Below are 23,561 nucleotides of genomic sequence, written 5' to 3' on the forward strand. Positions count from 1 at the left end.
CACGGATGTATTGAAGCCGTCGGCTGATGATTTTGTATAAATGGGAATATGTGGATGGTTATACGATGGGTGTAAGCGAGGCCCAGCTTGATGGATATAGCAGACATCGCTGGCGCTTTAACTGTGAAATATTTCCGGCTGCCAGTTTCCATTCTCTCAGTCCGGCTGCTTCCAGACACCTGCGATGCTCTGCGAGGAGCTGCGATGTTATGGGGAGCTTCGTGGAAGTCTGCGTATGTTTAAACTGCTCTGTCTCCTTGAAAAGCCCGTAATGGCTTCGCGGTCGCAGCATCACCGTACGCAGTCAGCCCACCTACCGTTGACTGGTTTAGTGACATGCTTCTCAACCCCGTCCCAGAGACATACTGGCGCTCCAGGTTTTATGAAGCTCCCTGTTGGAATGGAATATGCCGGTTACTAGCGTGCCTCGAAGACTGGGCTGCGAACCATTGGTTTAGTGGAACGGGGAGCCAACCCGTCTAGAAAGTGTTTTATTGATTTTATATTCATGCCAGGGTGTGGTTGGTCTTATTGCCCCAGGCTACCTAGCAGACTGAGCTGGAGGCTGGGAGCAGGGCCACCATAACTAGCTATGACCAGGCAGGGCCACTAGGGGGCAGACTATAACAGAGAGAAAACGTTATTTTACAGGACATGGATAGATTTCTCTTAAGTTTTCTCATGTTTGGCCCTCTTTTCCTCTCTTTGTAACAGACCCTGTGGATGTATTAAAGGGTCTCCAGCTCCACACACAGCCCGAGGGGGTGAAGAAGACAACTGGCCTCTGCCCAGCACGTCGCTCTAGCACTGGCTCTGATGTGGCCTACAGGATATCCAAGCAGGCGCAGATCAGCGCCCCCACCAGGCAGCTTTTCCCAGGTACTTGTGCAGCCCTCATCGTGTGATGCATGAACAGATACATTAACTTGTTCCTTACTCAAACCTTTTTTATGCCCTGTAGGTAAATTCCCTGAGGATTTTTCAATCATGGCGTTGGTGAGGGCCAAGAGCGGACTGCAGGCCTTCCTCCTGTCCATATACAATGAGCAGGGAGTCCAGCAGCTTGGGGTGGAGTTAGGACGCTCCCCGGTCTTCCTGTACGAGGATCAGCATGGAAAGCCGGCCCCCGAGGATTACCCCATATTCAGCGGGATCAACCTGGCAGATGGAAAGTCAGTATACATTGCCATTATTTTAACTCTTAAAGTGCCAGACGGGGGAAGCAACTCACTGGTTGGGTTACAAATTATATGTCAATTTCCCTTTGTATTCCATATTTTATTCTCTCACTTTATTTTCTTCCTGGATACCAACTGTTTTGTGACAATAGCTACACCCACTGACTCCTGCAGCTTAACCATGACCACTCATTCTATCTTCTCTGTGAGTTCCTCACCTCTCTCCCTGCATCCACAGATGGCACCGCATTGCTTTAAGTGTACAGAAAACCTCAGTGACCCTGATATTGGACTGTAAGAAGCAAATAACTAAGAAACTACCACGTGGGAATAAACCCATCGTTGACACCAAAGGAATCACTGTATTTGGGACTCGTATCCTGGATGAGGAATCATTCGAGGTAAAAACAATTCTGCTTGTTGTGTCATCAGCCCGCCACATTAGGCTCAGTAACGTCAGGTACCCCGATACACATGGAAGATGTCAACTGTTCTCTACAAGAAGCTAGGCAAGTTTTTCACACCTGGCTTGTATCAAGTAAATACCACAAGAGGGCGCTCTTACTCAGCTTTATAGTAACAGTCTTATTGTCTCTCCCCGTCATCAGGCAATACCATATTGCACCACTAGAGGGTACTCATGTCAAGGCCAAAAAGAAAAGATTTTCTCCTTATTGCCACCATAGCCCCACTTAAACCCAATTGTTGCAGCCACACACACTTACACAAACACGCTGGAAACATATTGTGCTAACCTAGAGCCTGGTGATCTAATCTGGCCCTCTCTGGAACGCTTGATAAATAAGCGCTGGTGCTGACTGATGGCAAGAATAGTACGCATATGAAATGGCAAGCAGAAATGTGTTGGGCTGAGCCAAGGAGCTGGGGACAGAGGAAGTAGTGCAAATGCACAGGGGTAATCCTGAGGGGAAATACATTTGCAGGGAGATAACAAAGGGGGCACTCAGCTATCATAGGCAATAAAGTGCATATGATGTCTGCAATGTTCCTATAATCATGGGAGGTCTAGCAGCATTCAGTCTGGGGCCAAGTCCAACCAAGAGGCTCTGTAATAAATCAGCTCCAGACGTATCCATTCCTTTACAAAACACAATTACATTTTTTAGACATCCTGGTGGTAGTAACACTTCAGGTAATGGCCCAAACCTTTAAAAATCAAACCAGCCCAGATTCCCCCTTGTCCCCTGCTATCCTCCCCAGCCCTTCATGTCATTTTAAGGATTGGCTTTCCACGTGGGAAATGTGCTTCTAATGTTTTAAATAATCTCCAGTTAAAAATAATCCAATGCAGACAAAAGATGCATTTATGCTGTTCTAATTGTCTTTTGTTAAGAAGTATACATCATTGTAATGGTTTGCCTTGAAAGAAGAGGATTGGGAAAAATTACCCGCTATCACCACTAGATGGGGCTGTTTGCACATTTCTACTATGCGCTACCAAAAGACACTTGAGCCACTACACAAAACTACCACCAGAGGGAGCTCTGCCACTGTGTTTTTCTTTATTAACTCATTATTGCAATCTCAGCTCTTTTATTGTAAACTTATAAGTTAATCATGTGCAAAAAAAAAGTTTTGCAGAAACTTAACCCAGGACATATTAATTTCACTTAAAAAAAAAAATGCAATATGTTTTCGTTAAAGGTACACTAACATAACATATCTTGGTCTACAAGCTACTCTCATATAATCCTAGCCACTGTACATAGTTTTATATATAAACCAATGTTTTCTATGCAAATTGGAGCACTGCACCACAAGCTTCACCAAAGCAAAATGTGTTACACGTATCCTAGCTGGACAAAGAATATTCATATGCGATTGTGACACCTTTATACATAACCTCAATTTTACCAGTTAAAGAATCCGGTGATTACTTTGAAGATATTTGGGTAAACATTGAAAAATGTTTATGCACAGTTACATAAACTTTCGGGGCCTCAGGGATCTCTTCATCAGATGGAAGTGATTTTAAAACACTAATATTGTATACTATGTAACATCTGATATGTCTTCCTGGTGAATGAAAGCATTTTACCTTTTTTTTTCCTCCTAGGGCGATATACAGCAATTTCTCATAGCATCTAATGCTCAGGCAGCGTATGATTACTGTGAACACTACAGCCCGGACTGCGACAAAGCGCTACCCAACACTCCTCAGGCGCAGGACCCTAACACTAGGCTAGATGTAAGTACGGTGGGGTCCCGGACACAGCCGGTCTGATATACACTGATATAGAAACTATAACACCAAACAGGGAGCCACTGATTCATCGTCTAACTTCCCCATTCTTCTTCCGCCTGCCACTTAGTTCGTATGACTTACCCTTCTAAAAGGAAAGCTGGACCACCTTTTCATGCCCAGTCGTACCAAATAAAAGGGGCCAGGAGAACACAGACCCTTCAGTGAGCTCCATGCATTCAGTGAGCTCCATGTTTTCCGGGGAATATTGTCCTTCATTTGAATTATAGGCTTATTTTTTCTGGATGCACCTCGCCCAGTACGTATTGCCTGTAAAGCAGGTTAGAGCCCACGGGGCCACTTAGAGATCTGCATGCGCCGCCATGAGTTTCCTCCTACACCATACAATACGCCCTCGTGAGCATTCATTCTGATTGTGACTCCGATTGCGATTTATTCTGTACATTCCTTCAAACGTGACAATGAAGCCGAATGTTCTGTGACCCCCACCTGCAATTGTGGGGTTTTAGTGCCGCTGAGGGCATTTGTCCTTTATCAAGTATGACCCCAGCATCCATTACAATACTTTGCCATCAGGCTATAATATGAACAATGTACCTAACGTGAATGTCGTGTATATTGAACACAGTCATATCTATCGCACTTTCCAAAAATGTTCACGTCTCTGACTAACAATATCGCCCCCTGCTGCCCAGGCTTTTTACCCCCAAACTTCCTTCCCATTCCTGCGTATGCCTCTACCTGTCCTCCTCTCCGGGGATTCTTGGCATTCTCTCGCCCGTTAAGATGTTGAATGGGATCTTCTTATTGGTCTTTCTTAATGGCGCTGGTCAATGAATTGGGGCGCTCTGTACAGTCATCAGGTCGGCCATAGACTGTGATCCAAGGAGTTTACTGAATTAATAGCCATTTCATTTATTTTTAATACACCAAAGATGTAGAATTTCCGAGTAAAATATCAGTGACCCGACCACTAGGACCAGTATCGGATATTAATCTGTAGAGATGCTAAAGTCACGAGCTCTTCTTATATTGTGAACTCACATTAGGCAGCTGCGTCCATCAGTCAGAGGTAAGGAGGCAAAAAGAAGCCTTTTGAACCTTAAAACATGGAAGGTCGAAGCGTCTTTAGTGTCTGGCGGGAAGGGGGATGTTATTTTGGTTGAGTTTCAGAGTTTTTAGATATTTATTCCTGGAGTTGACCCATAAAAGGTCCAATCAGGCGGCACGTGAAGAGTTATCATTATTACTTTAATTGGAATTGTCTTTCGGGAAAGAGTTTTTTTTGGGGGGGGTACTGTCCTGTTTTTCCATCGCTTTCTGCCCCCATGCTTCTCTAATACACAACCTCTTAGCATTTCCGAATAATAACGCTCTCTCCCTTCTCCCCGACTCCGTGCTTATGAACCCCTCCCCCCCGTCCCTGCCGCTTATAGTACACAGAGGAAGAGGTGGAGTATTACGAGTATCCGTACTATTATGACAATAAAGAGGAAGGGACACCTGCCCCACCTACTGCAAAAGCCCCCGAGGAAGGGGCAGCCGCGCAGGTAACCGGTGGATGTGTCATTGTGTCCATCCGTGGTGTCGTCTGTCACTCCATCTCCTTCCATCCAGCGTTTGTTACTGAGGAACATGGTGCTGCCCAGCCGGGGAAGAGGGGGCATTTACATTCTTTGTCACCCCATTAAACTGACCCCCCATGTCACTGCGTTAGAGCCCGCTAGACTTTGAAACAGGTCGGCCCAGCTTAAGGGACACAGCTGCTCTTGATCTCAGTTAAGTGCTATCTACTTGCATACCTGTGTTCAAGCATGGATATCTTCACATCTTTCCCGTTATTCCCGTCTTAGTAATATTACAATTCAAAAGTCAACCACGCCATTCTCTTTAGTTATAGGGATTCCATTAATTGACCCTAAATCCTCCTTTTCCTTATAATTTTATTACTAATGATTTAGCAGGTGGAGGGTATATGGGGCAAATAGTGTTACCCTCTTTTTCCATTGTTGGGCGCCGCCATGTTCCTGCATTCCCTGTATGTTGCTTGTCCATCACATGTTGTATTCATGCGTGTTTCTCTCTCTCTCTCTCCAATTCATTTGTTTGTCTGTGTGTACCACTTCCTACGTGCCCTTCATTATCACAACCTGCCCCCCAAAACACCCCTAAATCCCCCGCCCGTTCTACCCAACCTGCTTTGGCCGACGGCAGAAAAACAAAGCCAAAAGCCCCAAGCAGCCGGCAAAGCCGAAGCCAAAGGTGCCTCCTCCCGCCAAGAATAACAGCAAGGTGAAAAACGGCGCAGCGGGCAAGGCCCCCGCCAAACGCGACACCCCCGTGAAAAACAATGTGGGCAAAGTCCAGCCCAAGAAAAACTTCGCTGGCGCCAAGAGGAAGAACGTGGGAAATGGTTACCAGCAGGTAGAGCAAAAAAGTATGCAGATCCCAGGAGCGAGATCTGACATACATGCCCCCCTATAGCCCACACCGCTCCCCAAATCCCCCTCAATGAGTGCCGAGATTGTGTTTGTCTCAGCTGTGCATTGTGTCTTGCTAGAGATATTTTCATCTGTTCTGTGCCGCTCCGTGCTTGGGGCTCATTCATCATCCTAAATGCAAAACGCAAGAGTTGTGAAGGTATCAGAACATTGTGCGTCTCCTCCGGGAATCGTTAGGTTAATTATAGGGAAATTATTGCTACGTTGGGCAGGGGGCTTACAGATAGACATAGAATGTCTGCTCTTAGAATATGATTGGTCCACTTGTCTGCAACAATGTTCTGTTTCTTCAGAACCCTCACGTTTTGCTTGTTGTGTAACTTATGGTGTTACAGCGAATGAATGAACAGACCTTGCCCGATCCACATGGTTGTGGATGACTGATCATCACATGCGACGATTCATCTGGGATTCATTATCTGCCCCTACCTCTGTCCAAAGGGGGCGATAATGTTAATTCTGTTTGAATCTGTGATGGGGCAGCGATTTTCTCTCTCACCTGGAGAGAGAATCCATCTGGTAACTCACTAATGCTTTTCATTTTTCTCGTTTTTTATCCTCTCCTCTCGCTTTCCTCTTTTACATTTCTGGATTTCTTTGCATTTTTTTTTATTCCACCCCACTTCCCATCATTTCTTACTTGATCCCCCTTTTCCTCAACTCCGCCCTCCTTTACCCTCTCTCTGGTCACCAAGGATCCTGCTCTCACTTCTGAACCCATCATGACCCCCGAGCCCACCATATTAGAACAAAATCCAGATTACACTGCACCTCCCCCAGAAGAGGAAGAGTTTTACGGGGTCTGGGAGGACGAGGTCACGCCCGCCCCTGAGGTAAAACCGGCGGCACCGGCAGCACGCCGTCAATCTTTTTCTATGATACACGGAGAAGTTCTGCAACAAATTAGCAAATACAAAATATCAGTAATTTTGTAAAAAAAAAGCCATTCTTTTTTAATCATTACAAAATGACCCCCTCTTTACTCGGTAGCTGTTTTGCAAAGGCTTCTGGGAAATGTTTGCATTTTTAGTGAACCTCTCCCCCCGTATTCCCCCTTTTTTTCTGTGATGATGTCATTGATGTGTTTGACCCCGGTCCCTGTTCTGCTGCCCCCTTTCCTGCATCTATCTTTATTTTTTGCTTCATTTCCTCCCCTTGGAAGAAAAAAGAAAACGCTCCTTCAGTGGCTGTCAAGGGTAGTGATTCCTTCACAGAGGAATATGTGACCGGGGAGGAGGACACTCCAGCGCCCGAGCTGGACTATGAATATGTTTACAAGGATTACCATGAGGGCTCGGAAAGCGCGCAGCTGGGCCCAGTCCTCTCAGCAGAGACCCCCGAGAGCGGAGGTGTAAGTCTCAAACTTTAGGGTCCTTGTCATTAAAAGCAAAATTTTCTCCCAAAAAATGGTGAGAAACATTTAGCAAAATCTGTTATTCTCCAAGGTCTGCTCTTACTCGTTGATTCAAGTCTTCCTTTCTGATGTCAATGTTGTGATGTCACGTTCTGTGTCCACTCTTCATTTTCCACGTGTCTTTTGTTCACGCGTGTCACTTTCTTCCTTCCTGGTGTCAATGTTGTTGTCTTGTCTTGAATCCCTCTTATGGAACAGCACGTGTGATGTCATCTGTGTCTTCTGTGTTCCTCTGATGTCACTTCCTTCTTGAAGTATGTGCTAAAAAAAACAATTCTCCACTCTCTGTTTTTGTTCCTCCTCAAACCTCCTGTTCTAATATATTCTTCCATGGTGCACCAATGCCAATTCTGATGTCACCGTGACATGATTTTATTGTGTGTGATGTCAGAAGTAGAGCAATCCTAACGGTGTCTTTAGTGACCAGAGTTACCCTATTGCTTAGCGTCAACTTGGTCATTCTGACTCCCATAGGATTCATTCTGACTCCCGTATGTAGATTCATAGAATTCCCAACATGCATTGGGATCTTATGATCTGACATTCCATTGGTCCAGATGCTTTGAGATGCTTAATGTAACTTAGCTTAGTTCACAAATATGGGTACAAATAATACAATATTACTATTTCTGGTAGATATTACCTTCTTCTACTGTCTGTCACATTAGAAATAACCAAGCGAGGCCTTCCTGGTGTCAATTATATTAAATAACGGCGTCTTTTACGGTTATATGTGTGCTACCCGCAGGCAATCAGCGGACCCAGGGGACAGAAAGGGGATCAAGGGGAGTCAGCTGTCTTTGAGCCGGTAAGTCTAGCTTTTGGTGGCATTTTGGTGAGATTTGGGAACATTTCTGCTGGAAAAAGAAAATCATTATCATTGATTTCCAGAGTGCCAGTGAGGGACAAAATGGCTCAGATCCCTCTTGTGGATCATCTCTGTGGTTTTCTGCTAAACACCTGATTTGTGCCATAGGCGACTCGCCAAACAGAAATTAAACTACTCCGCATTTATCACATTTTAAATAAAAATGAAGAATGGCGCTCGGCCATAAATAAAAAAGCTGATCTATTTCATACAAAGATGATTGTTTAGTATATGGTTGCTTCTGCATTTCATCGAGAACATTTGACCTTCTGGAAACAAACTTATTATTGATATCCCGTTGTACAGCGCTGCGGAATATGAAGGCACTATATAAAACACTAAATAATAATAATATCGATACTTACAAACAATCTCATCTGCTCCCCTTTCTTCCTCTCTCAGGGAATGTTTGTTGAAGGACCTCCAGGACCAGAAGGACCCGCAGTAAGTAATCTTTGGTTTCTCCATTCCTTCTCTTTCCGTCTCCATCTTTTGTTTTCTTCTCACACACAGATATCGTAATAATAGCGGCTTTACTGCGTATGGATGGTTAATGAAATTAAAGAATATAATTATAGAAGAAATTATAAAGACATATATTAGCAACTACGTTAGGAGGAAAAACCTAAGAATTATTGTGAGAATTACAGATTTTGTGTTACTTTGTAACCCACTTGGTTTATAAAGCAACAGAGTTTCTGTACATTGGACGCGCCAAACATACATTAGACGTTATATCTCTGTCTTGCATTGCTAGGTGGGATAGAAAGAAGTGGACTTTACAGCCGTCTATGTAGGAACGTGTGAGGGTTTGAATGAGAATAAGCTGTTAACGTGGGTAGGATAAAGTTAAATGGATGTTAATGGCTTCTGCTTTGTCTTAGGGTCTCTCAGGACCTCCTGGAACTCAAGGACCTCCTGGACCAGCTGGTGATCCCGGAGAGAGGGTAAGACGAGCAGGCACTCGGGACGGGAATCCAAATGATGTATAACCGGATCTCTGCTTGTCTTCTTCTATATTGCTAAAGCTATGAGTAATAATCTGACTTGGTTTTAGGGACCTCCTGGGCGCGCAGGGCTCAATGGAGCCAATGGATTGCCAGGACAGCCCGGGAGCTCCATCATGATTCCAGTAAGTCGAAAAACAAGTTCTGCTATTTAAACACTGGTGGTGGGACTGGGGGCATTTGGGCAACTGGTACTATGTCCAATTAAACTTGAATACTCTCAAGTGTGATATTGCAAGCCATTCCAACTACTGACCCACTTCAGAAACCTCATATGTATAGCCTATCCCTCTCCCTCTCCCTCTCCCTCTCTCCCTCTCTCTCTCTCTCTCTCTCTCTCTCTCTCTCTCTCTATATATATATATATATATATATAGGCAGTATTTATGTAAAGAATGCATATCAAAGAAACTCCTGTTGGCTGTGCAGTATTCTAATTTGGAGCACAGATATTATGATATTTCCTGTTCTATTTCTGTGGATATTCTGTAGATTCTGCACCCATAGGATCCACACCTAGAACTTTTTCCCCTTTACTTTCATTGTAACCGTATTTTTTCCCGTAGTTCCGTTTAGGAAGCAGTGGGGGTAGTAAAGGTCCTGTGATCGCGGCACAAGAAGCTCAAGCTCAGGCCATTCTGCAGCAGGCCAGGGTAAGTCTGCCGACTGCGAACCATGCCTAGGGGTACCTAGTGGGGCATATGCACCTCATAGCTTTCTGCTTCCTGGGGTATTTCATATCATCTAATGACCCCTCTCTCCCAACAGCAAGCACTTCGCGGACCCCCAGGACCAATGGGATATACCGGGCGATCCGGACCCTTGGTAAGTTGGCACAGAAAGTATTCACAATACTACTGATAATATTATACACATATTATACTAATACTGAGTGCTGGGCAGCATCCTATAATAGTACTGAGTGCTACGTTCCATAGTGATATCATCTCATAGTCATACTGAGCAATCTGTAACATTCTGCACTAATACTAAGCATCATACGACACTGCAGTAATAATGAACATAACGTTCTATAAAAATACTGAGCATTGTCTGCCGTCCTGTAGTAACATTTAACGTAAGGGAACATTCTGTAGTAATATTCGCTAACATTTGCTAGGAATACTGAACATAATGGAACATCACGTAGTAATAATAGGCATTGTCTAACATCATACAGTAACACTGAACCTAACAGTATACGGTAATGTACTGTCTGACATCCCGTAGTAATAATAGGCATTGTCTAACATCATATAGTAACACTGACCATAATGGAACATTCCGTAGTAATAGCGAGTATTGTCTAACATCCGGTACTAAGCCTTGTCTATCTGAAATTAGCAACTGCTGACACTGTACACGCGTGTTACAAAATAAAGTTTGCTTGTTGTTTGATGTTCTTCTTAACCTGCGATGTGCTAATTGTTTGCTTTTTTTAGGGTCCTCCTGGAAATCCTGGTATAAAAGGTGAATCGGGAGATATTGGTTCTCAGGTAATAAATACATTCATATTGTTACATAATATAATAGCGCATCCTATTACCACGTCCCATGAGCGTCACGAGCAGCGGCGACGGCTTCTGTATATGGGAACCCCGCGTGTTCTCCGCTCGCTGGTGGGAATGCAGGGAATTCTCCCATTTTCTCAATCGTGGGAACCTCGCTGAACTCAAGGAACAGAACATCTTCCCCTCACGAATGGAATCGCTCTGTTAGCGAGTGTCTGTCCCACGTTGTATTATTTTAGACACAAAGAGGGCAGAATGTTGTGAAATGTCTGTATTGTCCGTGAATTTGTTATGAAGGTATTATTAGATTATATAATTGGTTTTTTTTGTTCCCTTCACATATTGTAGGGGCCAAGAGGACCCCAGGGATTATCAGGACCTCATGGAAAAGCTGGCAGACGAGTGAGGATCTCACCTTTATCTCTCCTTCTCCACTTGGACCATGACCTTTCCTCTTCATCTTCTCACTCGCTCTTAAACCTTCCTCTGCCTCTTTAGTTTTCATTTACATCTCTTAGTTTTACTTTTCTTATCTCACATCACCCTCTGTCTGTTTAAGTCTCCTGTCCTTCTCTCACATCTTCTGTCTATCACAGGGCCGGCCGGGTGCAGACGGAGCTCGTGGTCCTCCTGGTGAATTTGGCATTAAGGTAAATCTTTCATTTTTGACATTATTAAGACTATGTATGACTTCTTTGGGATCAAAGTACGACTGATATTGTTTGTTGTGTTAGGGAGACAGAGGTTTCGATGGACTTCCCGGACTTCCTGGTGAGAAGGGCAACAGGGTAAGTCAAGTCGATAATATGGATGTTATTTAATATCTATTAATACCCATTTAATACCTATTCCAGCAGCTTTCACACCCAATTCATGCATACAAACCCAGTAGAAAAAATATTATTTCCATAGATGTATATAAATAGTTTCAGGCACCAAAATATTAAGGCAAACAACCAGGGCCCTACAATGGAGCCGACTGGGGCAATTGCCCCAGGCGGCACTTTAGAAGGGGCGGCACTTTGCCGCCCCAAGCGCTTTTTTTTGTTTGTTTTTTTTAAGCGGAGGAGAGAGAGAGAGGGGCACCGAGTGGTTTTCGCTTACCCGCTTACTCTCTTCGGCCGGCCCTGCAAACAACAATGTCGAATTGCAGAATGTAAAATCATAAAGATTAATAGATGTGGTCACATAATCGTTACATGCAAATTAAATTAAATATTCTTAATGTACACAAAGTGGTTGAGTTCATGAAGGAACGGTTATATAATTTGTTGCATCTGGAGGAATCTACTTATCAGAGCTGAATTCCTAACTTCCATATCCCATCAACGTTACATTCTGAGCAGCACCCTGTGATCCTCAGCCGTTCCATGGATCATTATCATCTCTTCCGCGGGAAAGATTATAGAATAAAATCAGGAAATATTACAGAGCTGCAAATGACACGAGATTGTTTGTCTTCTGCAGGGTGACACCGGTACACAAGGCCCTCAGGGACCACCAGGAGAAGATGGCGCAAGGGTGAGTACCCATCGATGGATGGAATCTGACAATCTAGAGATAGATTTCCTTGTTGGATTAATAACCCTTTTTTCTGTATTTTAAACCCAGGGAGGAGATGGAGATGTTGGCCCCCGTGGACTTCCTGGCGAGCCAGTAAGGAACACTTTATATTTTAGCTACAAACACAATAGTAGACAATAAATCAATTTAAATAAACCGGACTGTGTTTGTATGATGGTTGAGATGGTTAGAAACATTGTTACTTCAAGCTATTCCACTGCCATGAAAACCAGGAGCTCCAAATAAGCCACCGATATATTAAAAAATCAGTGTCCTCTCTACTGTCTGTACTTGGTCAATAAATGTAATAAATGTCCGTTCTTGTTCATAGTTTAAAAGTAGTCTTATCTCCATAGCAACCAGTGGAACCGGTGTTGTAAGTGGTCTGTATAGCTGTGTATGGGTAGGTTCGTTTGTAGTCAGCTTGCAGTGGATGTTCTTGGGTGCCTCATCCTTTTGTGTTCGGGTTTCATCCTTTAGGGAGTCAGAGGACTTCTTGGACCTAAAGGACCCCAAGGAATACCCGGACCCCCTGTGAGTATCTGCGCTCTGTTCCATACGATGGGTTTTTATTGCGGGGAGCTCTTATCCGTTTAACATCGCGCTCTGTATCTCTGCAGGGTGTTAGAGGTATGGATGGATCTGTGGGACCTAAAGGAAACTTGGTAAGAGATATATGTTTATATTTTATGCGATATAATGTTGACTGTAGTATGCCTGTCACAAAGCATCTGCCTTGCGCCAATGTAATTTATTTTTCTATTCCATAGGGTCCACAAGGTGAACCTGGGCCTCCCGGACAACAAGGCGTTCCTGGTACTCAAGGGCTTTCAGGACCACAGGGGCCACAGGGTCCTCCTGGAGAGAAGGTGAGAAACCCCCACAGGACTGGTTTACAATGCCGTAGGATGCAACGTTTCAACGGCACAAGGGTTGACTCTTATGTACTTCTTTACAGGGGCCACAAGGCAAACCTGGTCTTCCTGGTATTCCTGGTTCTGATGGACCTCCTGTGAGTATTAATCTTCTTCTCTTTAGTTAAAGCATATGCCAGTGTGGGGGCCGAAAAGGCTAAGAGTTTTCAGTAGGTTACAATTGTGCTTCAGGTTCCTCCGTCATGAAATGATCACCAGGTTTCACGTTTTCTTACTTTGAGACCCAGTTCATCCCCAGCCACAGATGGGGACTTTCACAAGCGTAAAAATTATAGGCTTGGTTCCAGTTGGTGGGATTTTTTTTCTCTTCCACATAGTTGGAGAATCGCCACCAAGTAAAAAGGTAGATTAATAATGTGTTTAAGCAGAAAGGGCTTAAGGCTAGCAGTATCCGCTGCTAGGGGTCTTAGCTTTTATGATGCCCCACTTGTCCTTAATAAACCCACCAAAGCCACAGGCACATGTTTTGTATGTAATATGAGGAAACTATATATTGTATTTAATGTGGTGGAAATCAATCACTTCAGTAACAGCAATAAGATTAACAAATGTAACAAAAACAGCCATTGTGATGAAACTGGAACTGGTCCCAATAATCTCTGCATATGAAGGTCCATGACCTGGCCTCCTGGGCAATGCGTTATTATCTGCCTCCTTTCTGATATAAGAGAAGCTATTGACTGTACTACACATCTGATGGGCCGAGCTCTCCTCCACCAGTACCAGACCAAAACCCATCTTATCAGTTCTGTTTATGTTAATCAAAACCATCATATAAAATATAGATAGTGAACAGTCCCTGCATTTTAGGAGATATAAGTGGATAAGTAACCACAATTGATGTCAAAGTATGTGAATTAAATATTATATGGGAATATCAGCATAATAATCAGTATCATCAAATGTTTTCTTTCTTTTTCTAGGGTCACCCTGGCAAAGAGGGCCCAGCGGGTTATAAAGGCAACCAGGTGAGTGCTGTGGGGATTTGGGACACGAGGTTATGGTTGCATTCTTTGTTGTTATATTGTGGACACCTGTGGTCCATGCAGACATTATCATTCCTTTGACATAAAAGCGCTTTTGGTCCATCCAGACCTCGGAGGCATAATTCACAGTAATTAACATAATGAACATTTGAACCACAAACTCTCACTTGCCCTGCAAACAGCTTATGATCTCTACATGCCCCATCCAGTCTGTCCAACCTTACACACGACCCCTTCGTCTAAGTAGACCAATGACCCATGGTTGGTGTTGGTTCCATATCTGTCCAAACATGTCCCATATGACCCATACAGCCTGCTCCACTTTCTTTGTTCCAATAAACATAAGATACATCCATTTTTTGTGTGGTTTATATAGACCCACACATACTGCGCTACCTCTTTAGTGGCCTATAGCTTTATCTTCTACATCCCACTCTAATGATGATAATAATAATAATAATAATAATTAGGGTGGGACGCAGAGGATAAATAATAATGATCTTTCCAACCTTTCCAATACGACCTGAATTTATAGAGTGACAATAGTAGGAAAATCGTTTGGACGCCAGCCTAAAATTCTGTATGCACCCCTTTCTTTCAGGGCCCACTTGGTCCACAAGGTAACATTGGTTATCCCGGGCCACGTGGTGTGAAGGTACAGTAACCAAACTAAATATCATGATTTCTTCTATTGGAACTTCTGTCCTCACGCTCTACCTTATATGTTATAGAATCTCTCATGGATCTTATTTCTTACTCCTTCCCCTTCGTTTCTCTTACTCTTGGCTTACTTGGTGTTTCTTCTCTCTCCAATTATTTCTTGTTCTGTATATTTTTACAGGGTGAAGAAGGAATCCGTGGTCTGAAAGGACACAAAGGTGAAAAGGTACCAAACGATGCCCTTATTGCCTCCTTATGTATTCAGCTTTGGGTTCCCTCCATTGGTCTCAGCACATTGCTTTCTTCCTATGCATCCTATTAACCCTTGGTATAATACCCCACATTGGGATTTTACAGCAGCCAAGAAGCCAATAGCCCAAAGAGTTACTCTGATCTTATGAGACCAACCCTTACAATCGCATCAAAAACTTCAAAGAGTTTTACAGAAAACCAAACTCTTAATGTGGCTTTAATTCATTTCAGGGAGAAGACGGATTTCCTGGATTCAAAGGAGATGTGGGGGTGAAAGGTGACAAGGTGAGTATTCCATTAAAAAAATAAAAAATAGCAACTGCATCAAGAAATTAAATCCCTAATTAAATGTAAACGGGGTGCAGCAATACGTGACATAATAATAGCATGTGTAGATTGTCCGCTTTGTGATACACAGTCATACTGTACATGCTTTTTGTATGTTTTGTCATATAAAACTTAACATTGGCAGCACACGCTTTGTTATTCACAACTGCGTACCTCTTCTGTTTATAGGGTGAAATCGGAGTGCCAGGGTCACGGGGAGAAGACGGCGCTGAGGGTCCCAAGGGAAGATCTGGTCCCAATGGTGACAATGGACCCATTGGACTGTCTGGTGAGAAGGTGAGATGTGGCAGAGTCTTGTGTCCACGCACATATGAAGACAAGTTGACCTGTTGCTCATATGCTTCTCTCCTCTCTTTTCCAGGGTAAACTTGGAGTTCCTGGACTGCCTGGGTACCCAGGACGCCAGGGCGCAAAGGTGAAGGAAGGGCACGGAAGCAGATGAGTGCTGGGGAGACCAAAACGGATTGTTGTGGGTAGTAACCTGTCCTGTCTTCATTGTTACAGGGCTCACTCGGATTCCCAGGATTCCCTGGGGCCAATGGAGAGAAAGGTGCCCGGGTAAGAGCAACTTGGTCTTTCGCTCACTGACGGGCTAGATTGATACTATAGGAGCAATATATTGTATATTCACATTTCAATGTCCGTTGCGTGCTTATAGTATGCCCATATTCTCTGTGTAAAGAAAGAGCGCTAAAAGCAGAATATTAGGTATACTTAATAACGGTATACCCAATAGGATGAAGATGTGTCAATATATCGCTATATATATTATGTGCCAAGGCCACCATATTTCTAGGGGTATCATTGGCAGCAAATTAAAATTAATGGTAGCTCTGCCCATCCTTATCTATGCCCTGCGCATTTTTACAAAACCCCACATATTTTATTCTAGTTTGTGCCCCACCTAAAAAGCCTTTTAACTTTAGTTTTTTAGTTTTTTAGTCTTTGTCTATAAGCCCAGGACTTTCTGCCAGTAGATGGTGTTTGGCTGCAGTAATATGGAAGTCTGCCAGGTGGCCGTGTTACGTTGTATCTGTAGGGTACACGTACGGCACAGATAAACCTAATTGTCTTATTATATAGGAAAATTAATCAATAACGCATATCGCCACCACAGTCCCTATTCTGCAACGACACAGGACAGTTCTGTCTCACTTGGGATATAAGCTTTTTATTTCCATAAACATTATTATATTCCCAAACAGTCTCTGCGCTATAATTTATTAGGAGCCAAAGCTAGGCTTATGTTGATGGTGGGCCCGTACAGTCACATTGTCTTTTAATGTTATTATCACTCTTGTGTGTTCACAGGGTCTCTCTGGAAAATCCGGCCCTAGAGGAGAGAGGGGACCATCGGTGAGTAACGCGTCACAGTCAGTCATCTTTTGCCGTTTATCAAAGTCATTAAACTATCCACCTGGACTATTCGAGTATACTGTAGATATTATTAATCAAGTCAGTATTAAAGTACCCACTCACGTGCAAAGCAAGCTAACCAGCCGGCAATTATTTCATATATCCCAGTTACCACCCGGCCTCCCCTACACAGCCCAATAAAACTATTATCGGTGAGCCTCCCCTACAGATCTCATTAATAAAATCACCGTGTTATTATCCAGCTTTGCAAAATAGATGCCAATAGCTCAGTCCCTGTGTGTTATACCTGGCCTCCCCTACAAATCTAAATAGTATGATCCATGTGTGGTACCACCCAGCTTCTTCTACAGATCCAAAAAGCACAGTACCTGTGTGTTATACCTGGCTTCCCCTACAGATCTAAATAGTATGGCCCATGTGTGTTGCCGCTCAGCTTTCTCTACAGATCCCAGCAGCACAGTCCCCGTGTATTATTACTCGTCTCCCCTACAGGTCTCGTTAATAAAGTCTCCATGTGTTATGAAGAATACAGACACTGCGTTATTTCCCGGCCTCATTTCATTGTTTTTCTTCAGACATTATTGCTGCAGACTCAGGCTAGAGTTACAATACACGCTCTCACCTTCCGTACGTTGAAATATAATATGCATAACTTTTAATCTTCCAGGGCCCTAGAGGTCAGAGAGGACCCAGAGGAGCTACTGGGAAATCAGGCCCCAAGGTGGGTAACGTTCCACTCCTTGCCCACGAGTCTGCGTGACGCGCCTAACGGCAATTTTTGTGTGGAAATCCTACCCCCTTATTAACATGGGCAGTGTGCGTGGAAGACGTCCTAATCTATCTGTCCTTTTTTATGTATGGTGTTCCAATTACTATCAGCGTGCGTGATCGGTGGGTTTGTATGTTTGTGCGTTTGCAGGGTTGTGTATACCGAGTGTATCTGTGTCACACGGGTAGCGCTGTGTAAGTGTGTGTACGCACCGCCTGTCTGCCTGCGCACCTCCGGACACCTCTCAGCGTCATATACTCGTTTTATTCTTGGTTATTACTACGTGTCTTTATAGCCAGGACATTTCTAATTAGGCACAAACTCCCTCGCAAGGAATCCTCGGTTAATTAAAATCAGCATCTCAGAAAATACCCCTTTATTCACATTGACCAACACCCCACAGCGGGTAAAAAATATCCACTGCGGATCTCTATGCATTTCTTTCCACATATCTTGTGATTACTTCTATAATAAGACGTGTCTGCGTTTTGTGATCGCTCCCTAAAATGTTATTGCTCAAAATATGTCCAATCGCATCGTGTTGGCTGATTTTTGGGTCAGCAGGCAACAAACCCCTCCAACATAGGGCTCAGTTCTCTGCCCTCCGCTCCTCTATTAATACAGGCATGGTAAATAGTACTTCCCAATAATTTAGTGACCGCAGTCGTAGCGGTGAAGGCTATATTCAGAATTCTTCTATAGAACACACAGAATGATACCGCTCCTCAGCTTTACCTTTTTATTTCCCAATGGATGCACAGTTGGGGAGCCTTTGAACATGATATGATATTGTGATATGATATTGTGATATGATATTGTGATACGATATTGTGATATGATATTGTGATATGATATTGTGATATGATATTGTGATACGATATTGTGATATGATATTGTGATATGATATTGTGGTCTGGCTCTACACGGCCTTAGGGGAACACAATACATAGTGCTGGTTGATGTCCACCAGGTTTTCTATCAATAGCAAAAATCACAATCTCTCTAATTATGTTGAAAATATTGTAAAACTGAACAATACACAGAATAGCCGGTCTTATGGTTATTTCTTCCCTAATTTTCTGCCATCACTGATGGGGCAATTTGTTGTTTCCTGCTGTCTCAGTCTCGGTATCTTTTCACAGACATTACTGTTATCACCATTAACAAGCCCACCTCAATACACGAGCCCCACAACGTTTAGTTTCTGCAATTTTGGGGGTTAGTAAGTCGACCCCAGTGGTTTTCTGTTAGTGTATCAGGTGGTTTGTTGTGTGGCTGTTTGTGTAAGCTGTGTGTCTGTGTGTATAGTTGTTGCTTGCATTTTCTATACGTTCCCATGCTGCCTGTGCACTTGTGTCTGGCACTAATATGTTCACTTTTTGTTTTCCAAAATCCAGGGCACCTCTGGTGGTGACGGCCCATCTGGGCCAGCAGGAGAAAGAGTAAGTTACCCTCATGCTTGATGTAAAGATCTCCTATGTTGTGTATACCCATCCCCCGGCACATGTTCATACCGTCATATATTCTCGCATGCCCCATACTCACAACTTGCACACACAATGTTATTTAAAAGGTTTCACCTAAAATAATAAACTAAATGTAGCATTATCAACATTCCTCCCAATACTTCCCAAAATGGGTAATCCTTTAGAATTTTGCCTCATTTATAATTTGTCAGGGAAAGCTTAATTGACACAAAATCGTGCATTAATATGTTGTTGCCATAGAAATCAAAAAGGCCTTTCCAAAGTCTCTGTGTATTTAATGCTTAACAAGCTGCAGACCCCAATGCTTTGTAGAACTGATCAGCACTTTTAACTCTTTATGTATCCTAGTTTGGAATGTGTCTCTTTTTTTTGTTAATTCGTATTACCGTAAATCATTTCTCTGCATTTTTTTAGGGTCTTCCTGGACCACAAGGATCTAACGGCTTCCCAGGACCCAAAGGACCACCTGTAAGTGTTCCTCTCTCTTTTTTCTCCTCCAAGCCAGATATTTGGAGACCCTGTAGTCTTTTCTTGTAATTGTTATCCTGCAAACCATGCACCATTTTAGTTGCCCTTCTCTGAACTCTTTGAATAACCTTCTGGAGATGAGGTCTTCAGAATCGTACTCCAGAACTGTCCTCTGTACCCAATACTCTAGACGAGGTACCATGCGCGTTACTCTGCTGAGTTGTGTCCTACAGGACCAAGTGAGATGTTTGCAAACAGGCAACTTTATCCTGATTTCCTGAGTGCATTAATAATTCCAGCTTTATTTTGAAACTTTTTGGGAGTTGTTTCAGTGACCAACGTATTCTTCTGTTGCCGAGGTTAAGCCTTCAACTGAAAATTGTCTTCTTCTCCCGCAGGGACCACCAGGAAAAGACGGGATCCCAGGACACCCCGGACAGAGAGGTGAAGTGGTGAGTAGATCTTTCCCAGCGTTACTGTGTGTATGGTGAGAAAATGGATTAAAATGAAATGGTTTCATAGAATTGCTTTCTTTTGGTAAATGTTTTATGGACCCAACTGTGAGAATAATATCCGCGTCTCTGCTTTGTAGGGTTTCCAAGGAAAGGTGGGAACAACAGGACCTCCCGGTGTTGTAGGAGCACAGGTGAGATCCGTGCGGCGAAATAACATATTCTCACCATTAATTGTACGGATACTCGGCATTATTATTTATAAAATCTTTTCCCATCGCTGGACAGGAATGCATCTTGTTGAATCTGGGTATTGATAATGTAGATAATACTGGTGACATGACAGCGAGTATCTAAGCATTATGTTATTAGGGCATTCTCAGTATTGTATTATAATCAGTTGTACATCGCAATCAATGGGATTGTCCGTGGACTGTTTCACTTTTTTTGTCTGCTAATAATTGTCTCAGGTGTATCTTGTAAAACGTCCCGTCCTATTGGTCCAGTAACAGCCGGATTTCACAGATCGTCCCGCTTGGTTTAAGTGCCCAGTGTGTATACATATTATATATTATGAACTGCTGACACATACCTGTCCGTACCTTTCCAGGGGGCTCAAGGTGAATCCGGTCCAATGGGAGAGAGAGGACATCCTGGCCCTCCCGGACCTCCAGGAGAGCAAGGCTTGAGTGGACCGTCTGGGAAGGAGGGTACCAAGGTGAGTGTTGGGGCAGAACGAGGCTTCTCTCCTCCTTCTAGGTTTCTTCCTATATTGCACGTTCCAGGTGCTGTCCTGACTTCTCTCTCCTCCATTCTTAGGGAGACCCAGGGACTGTTGGTGTTCCCGGAAAAGATGGACCAGCTGGTTTAAGAGGATTCCCTGGAGAGAGAGGCCTGCCTGGTACCCCGGTAAGTGTTAACGGCTGAACGTCGCCCATTTGCAAATTGGTGCCCTTCATGACTTAATGAGAGATATCTGCAGATCCCAGAGATCAAACAATTATCAATACAGATATACAAAATATACATTATGACAGCAGGTACCCAAAGCATAGCATATTGTTAGAGATCATTTGGAAAAAGATGCAAAATTATAAAGTGGGGTAATTGTCTGCGCAACTTGATGTGTTACTGGGTCTTAAGTAGAGCTCAATCACATCTTCTATTCTAATGGCAATTTACATTGTAGCGTCTCTTAGCAATGTATGATGTCATACTTGTTATTGGTTAATGTTATAATGACTTTAAAACAAATCCCATATCTTCCTGTCTTTCCTTCAGTATCAGAATTAGCATCAGGCCGATATAGTCTGCTATATCCCGCTAGGTCTCGTGTAACAGACAGGCAGTGGCAGCTTTATGCCCAGTCACATGCAGACAGACCCCAGACCCAGCAGTGGAGGGGGCAGCTGGGGTGCAGCACCCAAATAAAATACCCCTCAATTACACATTGTTAGAGATCAGCTTCTGCTGCATACCCGCGAAGATTGGGGCAGATCAGCTTCTGTACCGGACTGTGTGCAATCAACAAACCTTTCGTTAGAAGATCAAGTAATAACATGCATCCAAAAATTACTGATAACCGACCATTACTGTTCTTCTCTTTTAGGGTGGTCCAGGTCTGAAGGGTAACGAAGGCCCTGCAGGACCCCCTGGCCCTGCGGTAAGTGTCTACTTATTAGAGTCTAATGATAGGATGGAGCCTTTTCATGTACAAAAAAAACTACTGTTCAAAGGTTTGGGTCACTTAGATGTTGACATGTATTTTAAAGAAAAGCAAATTTTGTCCATTAAAATAACATAAAATAGATCAGAAATTCAGCGCAGACGGTGTTAATGTTGTAAATAACTGTTGTAGCTGGAAATGACCAACTTTTAATGGAAAATCATCATAGGCGTACAAAGGCCCTTTATCACTCCCATCACTCCTGTGTTCCAATGGCCCTTTTTCACTCCCATCACTCCTGTGTTCCAGCTGCCCTTTATCACTCCCATCACTCCTGTGTTCCAATGGCCCTTTATCACTCCCATCACTCCTGTGTTCCAATGGCCCTTTATCACTCCCATCACTCCTGTGTTCCAATGGCCCTTTATCACTCCCATCACTCCTGTGTTCCAATGGCCCTTTATCACTCCCATCACTCCTGTGTTCCAGCGGCCCTTTATCACTCCATCACTCCTGGGTTCCATTGGTACGCTGTGATCGCTAATCCAATGTTTTGGTACTGGAACCGAGCGCCATGGATGTTGTCCAGTAATTTTTATTTGAACTTTTATGCTTTTTAAAAATGTTGGGGAGGTGGACTTTGGCCTTATAAATGCCACCTGTCTAAATATTTGCGAATAGTCTCTTTCTGGAAGCTGGCTACAAATGCAGATAATAAAGGACTCATGGATGAAGTCTTCGAAAAAAGATTTGGCCAATCATTTTTGGAATCCCAGCGAAAAAGACTGTCTTTTCTTGATGCTACAACGTGACCTCTTCTTTACCCTTGCAGGGATCCCCAGGAGAGAGAGGTGGACCAGGCCAAGGAGGACCTATTGGACCCCCAGGAAGACCAGGACCACAGGGACCAGCAGGTTCCGCAGGGGAGAAGGGAGTACCGGTACGTATACTCTGTAACCATGGCTCATAGTAACTTACGGTAAACATGTAAATAAAATCATGTAACGCTTCCTCCGTGCATTAAATGTAAAGGATCGCCTTCCTTCCTTAGTGGTGCATTTATCCCAATATGAGCTACGGGGTTCTTGTACACTAATGGGCTCACATATTCTTAATCAAACTTTTATCTGGGAACGCAGGACTTCATTTATTCTTCATTTTACACATTACTGTAACTACTATATATATACTTACTGTCTCTTCAATGATTTTTCTTCCAGGGAGAGAAAGGTCCCATTGGCCCTGCGGGTAGAGATGGCGTCCAAGGGCCTGTAGGGTTACCCGGCGCCGCTGGACCCCCTGGGATAGCCGGAGAGGATGGAGACAAGGTTCGGAGTTTTATTTTGACATTGCATGCTGGGCGTGGAACATGTTTGTGTCCGCATGTGTTTATGTTTGTTATATGTCGTATGTTGTGTGTGTGTTTAGTATGAACTTGTCTCTTTTGTCTCTGTGTGTATTGTGCGTGTCTTTCTAAACATGCTTCAGTAGTAATATGTTCTGATGTTCTTAGGGTGAAGTTGGAGACCATGGTCAGAAAGGAGCAAAGGGGAACAAAGGAGAACACGTGAGTAGCTTTCTGTAATGTTGTCCTTGTAAATTCATTTTAAACAAGGACAGGTTTATCCTCAATCCTCAGATACCGTCATGTCACCTCACGTATAATATATACCTTATACCACTGTATCTCTCCCCATACATTCATTTCTGCCTCCTTTCAGCCAGTCCCATCATTAAATACCTCCCCACCTCATCATATCTCCCTCAACTATGTCCCCCTTTCCAGACACCATTATCTTATCCTTTCCCAATATTTTCTCCTATTTCCACATATATTCTTCTTTAAATTATCTTTGGAAAATGGTATTGAAGATGATTCACGATACACAAAGACG

The 23,561-nt window shown here is 43.5% G+C and overlaps 1 protein-coding gene across 8 annotated transcripts in view; it reads left to right on the forward strand.

Annotated features, from left to right (window-relative positions):
* Positions 1-23,561, forward strand: part of COL11A2 (collagen type XI alpha 2 chain) — a 48,963-nt gene that overhangs the window by 15,479 nt on the left and 9,923 nt on the right. Inside the window, exons 2-44 of one of the 8 annotated variants that reach the window (XM_053472718.1) lie at positions 715-879; positions 962-1,172; positions 1,417-1,579; positions 3,256-3,387; positions 4,839-4,952; positions 5,617-5,826; positions 6,599-6,736; positions 7,066-7,254; positions 8,066-8,125; positions 8,588-8,629; positions 9,070-9,132; positions 9,243-9,317; positions 9,759-9,845; positions 9,961-10,017; positions 10,635-10,688; positions 11,052-11,105; positions 11,300-11,353; positions 11,438-11,491; positions 12,171-12,224; positions 12,315-12,359; positions 12,747-12,800; positions 12,887-12,931; positions 13,037-13,135; positions 13,225-13,278; positions 14,125-14,169; positions 14,789-14,842; positions 15,029-15,073; positions 15,331-15,384; positions 15,616-15,723; positions 15,809-15,862; positions 15,952-16,005; positions 16,759-16,803; positions 17,492-17,545; positions 18,991-19,035; positions 19,495-19,548; positions 19,947-20,000; positions 20,141-20,194; positions 20,611-20,718; positions 20,820-20,909; positions 21,610-21,663; positions 22,499-22,606; positions 22,887-22,994; positions 23,180-23,233. In XM_053472718.1, coding sequence (XP_053328693.1) covers positions 715-879; positions 962-1,172; positions 1,417-1,579; positions 3,256-3,387; positions 4,839-4,952; positions 5,617-5,826; positions 6,599-6,736; positions 7,066-7,254; positions 8,066-8,125; positions 8,588-8,629; positions 9,070-9,132; positions 9,243-9,317; positions 9,759-9,845; positions 9,961-10,017; positions 10,635-10,688; positions 11,052-11,105; positions 11,300-11,353; positions 11,438-11,491; positions 12,171-12,224; positions 12,315-12,359; positions 12,747-12,800; positions 12,887-12,931; positions 13,037-13,135; positions 13,225-13,278; positions 14,125-14,169; positions 14,789-14,842; positions 15,029-15,073; positions 15,331-15,384; positions 15,616-15,723; positions 15,809-15,862; positions 15,952-16,005; positions 16,759-16,803; positions 17,492-17,545; positions 18,991-19,035; positions 19,495-19,548; positions 19,947-20,000; positions 20,141-20,194; positions 20,611-20,718; positions 20,820-20,909; positions 21,610-21,663; positions 22,499-22,606; positions 22,887-22,994; positions 23,180-23,233 — 3,515 coding nt within the window. Of the gene's footprint in view, positions 1-711; positions 880-961; positions 1,173-1,416; positions 1,580-3,255; positions 3,388-4,838; positions 4,953-5,616; positions 5,827-6,598; positions 6,737-7,065; positions 7,255-8,065; positions 8,126-8,587; positions 8,630-9,069; positions 9,133-9,242; positions 9,318-9,758; positions 9,846-9,960; positions 10,018-10,634; positions 10,689-11,051; positions 11,106-11,299; positions 11,354-11,437; positions 11,492-12,170; positions 12,225-12,314; positions 12,360-12,746; positions 12,801-12,886; positions 12,932-13,036; positions 13,136-13,224; positions 13,279-14,124; positions 14,170-14,788; positions 14,843-15,028; positions 15,074-15,330; positions 15,385-15,615; positions 15,724-15,808; positions 15,863-15,951; positions 16,006-16,758; positions 16,804-17,491; positions 17,546-18,990; positions 19,036-19,494; positions 19,549-19,946; positions 20,001-20,140; positions 20,195-20,610; positions 20,719-20,819; positions 20,910-21,609; positions 21,664-22,498; positions 22,607-22,886; positions 22,995-23,179; positions 23,234-23,561 lie in introns of all 8 variants that reach the window. The other 7 variants (XM_053472712.1, XM_053472710.1, XM_053472713.1 and 4 more) reach the window with 7 other exon arrangements.

The sequence above is a fragment of the Spea bombifrons genome, chromosome 8 (assembly GCF_027358695.1).
Source record: "Spea bombifrons isolate aSpeBom1 chromosome 8, aSpeBom1.2.pri, whole genome shotgun sequence".
Classification (NCBI taxonomy): Eukaryota; Metazoa; Chordata; class Amphibia; order Anura; family Pelobatidae; genus Spea; species Spea bombifrons.